We start from the raw sequence: 4378 nt of genomic DNA, 5'->3' as shown, positions 1-4378 counted from the left end.
TCCCAGCACCGGGTCTGGGTCTGCAGGGCGGTCCTGTGTGACCTTTGGAATCCTGCCACAGTAAGCCAAGTAAATAGCAATGTAAGCAGCATTCAACCTGTGCAGAATTTTTGTGAGTTTATTGGAGCCCAACTGTCAACAGTGGTCAGAAAACAAAATCTCACTGTATTGAGGTAGTGCTCCAAGAATGGCAGGATTGCACCTGCTTTTACACATACAATCAAAAGTGGAGATGTATGTGGGTCACATGAAATCCATTGCTTAGGGAGGCAGGAGAAAGCAAAGCAGGGAAATCTCTGGGATTAGATAAAAAGTAAAATGAGAGACGTATACTGCTCTCATACAGGAGCACACAGGATAGTGAGCAATGAACTCAATAGCAATGAGCAGCTTAGCTGTGCCTGTGCTCGTAGGTGACGAGAAAAAGGAAAATTCCTTTAACAATCCAAAGGTATGTTATCACAGATGCCCAAAGACAACAGATAGGCCCAGTTAAGGTAAAGATTGACCTTTGTCAGGGAAGACACTGGCCTCGAATATGACTACACACCATAAACTGTGTTTAGGTAACAAGTTTTAATTTCAGGCTAACTTTGTGGTTAATTTCGGTCTCTGAGTTTGAAAGGCCACGATGCAGGCCTTACCTGTGCGAGTCACAGATGAGCGTGTGACTATTTGTCATTTACTCTCTCCTTCGATCACCTGTGCCCCACCTCTTGCCACCAATCATGTCCCTCCTCTGTCCCACCACAGGGGGACAAACCAGCAAGTACCTGTACGCTGGAAGCAGCTGCAGCTTCCTCGCCACCTGCGGGCCTGGCCTGCCTGCCCACTGTGCTCAACACACCAGTGCCCGTGACTTTCTTCTCTACCTGGGAGGTGGACTGCTCCAGACCTGGCTGTGTGCCCAGATTGTGCAGCTTCACGTTAAAGAAGCTGGTGGTCTTGAAGGGGCTGGAGAAGGAGCTTGTCTCCTTGGTGATAGCAGTGCAGATGCAGGGCGCCAAGGGCATCTTGAAATCCCATGAGATTGTGCTGCCCAGCAGCGGACCAGTGGAGGCTGACCTGGCGCTGACCTTCTCCCTGGAGTACCCCCACTTCCTCAAGAGAAAAGGCAACAAGCTGCAGATCATGCTGCAGCAGAGGAAGTGCAATCACAACCGGACCATCCTGGGCTACAGGACACTGGCCACAGGGGCCGTCCACATTGCGGAGGTGATGCAGCGACCACCTGTGGGTGGCCAGGTGCTGAGCCTCAGCAGCAGGATCCAGGGGTCTTCCGTCACGGTGGCTGACATCTGGATCTCCTCCCTCTCCAGTCAGCCCATCGACGACAAGGATGGCAGCATGCAGGCCAGCCCCAAGGCCAAGTCCATGGATAGCCACATGGAGGGGACATCTGAAAGCTTCACTGAGCTGGACGCCAGCTACAATCTCACACACAAGCAGGACCTGGGGCAGCCCAAGAAGCAGCACCGATGCAGGCAACAAAACTAGAAGCAGAAAGTCATGGCACTGCTTCCCAGGTCCCACATGTCAGAAGAGGTCCTGGAGTCAGATCAGGACCCTAAGGAGCATGTCCCTGAGGTGGAGGAGGACCTGGACCTTCTCTATGACACCCTTCAGCATCCCAGCGACAGTGGCCCAGACATGGAGGACGATAGCAGCATCCTCAGCAACACCAAGCCCAAGACCAGACAGTACTTTGAAGGCCTGGCACACTGCAGCTGGCAGACGGAGACGAGGAGCTTACACAATGCCCGGAGCCAGAAGGAGCCTCCTCAGCCGGCCAACATGCCCGGGAAGACCCAGGGCCCAGGCAGCAAGCTGTTCAGTGGCAGTGCCTCTGACTCGATGGCCTACAGCACCCCACCCACCAAGGTGGTCAAGAGCTGGATCTTCTCCCAATCGAGCCAGACCATCAACCACCTGGACAAAGCCATGCCGGCCAGCACCGAGGTGGAGACCACGCATAACTTCTCTGAGGGACAGTCTGAGATCGTCTGCTCTGAGCTGGAGGTCAGCTACAATGCCGCCTACAGGCATGACCTGGACGAGGATGACTTGGACCTGGAGAAACCAATAGGAAGGAGGAGGTCCAACATCAAGCAACAGAAGTACCAGCAGAGAGTTGCAGAGTGGCTGCACAGGTACCAAATGACGCTGGAGGTCCTGGACTCGGAGCAGGAGTCTGAGGAGGAAGTCCCCGATGTGGACAAGGACCTGGCCTTTCTGTTTCAGAGCGTGGTGTGCCCCATGGACAGTGGCTCAGACATGGAGGATGATGACCGTCTCTCAACGCCCCCCCCCACCCCCCCATGCCTGAGCTCATGTCATATTCTGAAAGCCTGTCCAGCCCAGATATGGAGGAGGACGACAGAGTCCTCAGGACCCACCGGCCCAGATTATACTGTGAAAGCCTTTCAAGGGACAGTGGCTCCGACTGGGTGGCTCACAGCATGCCCAAACTTGGGGAGCAGCCGGCACAGCCTGGGGACAGCCCGGAGGCAGGGACCTCTGCCCAGGACATGATCACTAAGAGGCGCACCACCAAGACCGAGTCTCTGGTCATCCTTTCTACCAGCTCCAAGGGGAAGCAGCCCGCCCGCCGGGGCTGGAGCAGGTCCCTGAATGAGTCGGCCAACAGCCTGATCAAGGAGCGCTGCCCAGTCCCACAGAGCCAACTGCAGGTCCCCAGCAAGACTGTGTTCGACCAACTGAACCACAGCCTCATCTCCAACGATTATCTGCCCAAGAACATCATCCTCATCAACACCTCCGACAGGCAGGGGCAGTCCCTGTCGGACGTCCTGCAGCAGCACACGCGGCCCGTCGTGTGCACCGGCTCCATGGTGGATGTCCAGGAGGCCTTCAGCTCCATCATCTCCTGGATACAAAGATACCGCAACTGCAATACCGAGGCCACCATGCCAGTGAAGATCGCGGTGGCGGGGGATCAGCACTACTTCAGCACCGTGCTGCGGGTCTTTGTGGAGCAGCTGTCCCACAAGGCCCCGGACTGGCTGGACTACATGTGCTTCCTGGTCATCCCACTGGGTTCCCACCCCTTGGCCAGGTACCTGGGCTCCGTGGATTGCCGCTACCACAAACTCTTACGGGACTTGGCCTGGTGGGAACTGTTCTACCACCTGGAGGCCCAGGATGCTGTGCAGAGCATTGTGTTGAAAATCAGAGAGTACCTCACAGGGGCCAACTGTGTCCTCCAGCTGCCCATCGCAGAGGCCATGCTCATCTCTAAGCCGAAGAGCCCGGACGAGCTGTCCTCGCAGAAGTTCATTCCCTTTGTGGGGGCAGTAAAAGTTGGAAGAGTGGAGCCAATTCCAGCCACGTCAGGAGACTCAGCTGAAGCCATCCCCTCATGCTCCAATGTGCTTCTGTCCACCGCCAGGGAGGCCACACACAAGCTAATTTCCTTGTCGTCAGTGAGTGGGGGCCTGTCCTCCCCCGGCCAGAGTGTGGGTGCTGAGCTGATGGAGCTGCAGGTGGATTACTGGACGGCAGCCCAGCCCACAAACAGGAAGAGGAGCGGGGAGAAGGAAGACCTGCCTGCCACCAAAAACACACTCCGGTGCACCTTCCGGTCTCTCCAGGTCAGCAGGCTGCCCAGCAGCGGCGAGGCTGCAGCCACGCCCACAATGGCCATGACTGTGATCACCAAGGAGAAGGAAAAGAAGGTGATGTTTTTGTCGCAGAAGGACAAAGGCACGGACTTGGAGCCCAACAGGCAGTGCATCCAGGGCATCGGCCGCTTGGTCTGCTCAGCCAAGAACCAGGAGCACAGGCAGCAGGTCCTCATTGACTGCGTGGAGTGGAACGACGTGACGTTCTTCCAGCTGGCAGCCCAGTGGTCCTCCCACGTCAAGCACTTCCCAGTCTGCATCTTCGAACACAACAATTCCACCTTCTAGCCCTGCCCCTCCCCCTGCCCTTCATTCTGCCTGGGCCAAGCCCAGGAGGACCCAGCTGCTTTCTGTGAACAGTTCAGTTTACTATAGACACAGACCCTGGAAACACAGAGAAACTGTTTTGAGTTTGAATGCGCTCACAGCCTGGAACCTAAGGGAGTTGGCCTCACTCAGACCCCCAAATGCTCTGTTTAATAACCAGAAAGCTCCGGCAGGTGGGAGGTCAGGAGATGATAGTTGAGATGGAGAATCATGGAAGGTGTGTTTTGGCCTCAAGATCCCCAGCACTGTCAGTGAGAAGGGTTGTGGCCTTGGAGACCTGCCCTTCCTGGAAACCAGGGCTCAGCTTAACCATGGGCGAGGGCACCAGCTTGTGCCCAGACTCAGAGCTGGGCGGCCAGAGGCAAAGGGCTGGCCTCCCATTGGGGCATCCGGAGCACAACATGGAGGCC

The 4378-nt window shown here is 56.3% G+C and overlaps 1 protein-coding gene across 1 annotated transcript; it reads left to right on the top strand.

Annotated features, from left to right (window-relative positions):
* Positions 1–978: 978 nt before the first annotated feature.
* Positions 979–3929, top strand: LOC132219393 (phosphofurin acidic cluster sorting protein 2-like). The gene is given in 2 exon segments (XM_059671742.1): positions 979–1884; positions 2478–3929. Coding segments are annotated over 2 exon segments (2343 nt in total). The 5' UTR covers positions 979–993.
* Positions 3930–4378: the final 449 nt, after the last annotated feature.

The sequence above is a fragment of the Myotis daubentonii genome, chromosome 16 (genome assembly GCF_963259705.1).
Source record: "Myotis daubentonii chromosome 16, mMyoDau2.1, whole genome shotgun sequence".
Classification (NCBI taxonomy): Eukaryota; Metazoa; Chordata; class Mammalia; order Chiroptera; family Vespertilionidae; genus Myotis; species Myotis daubentonii.
This window is presented reverse-complemented; position numbering and strand designations above follow the sequence as displayed.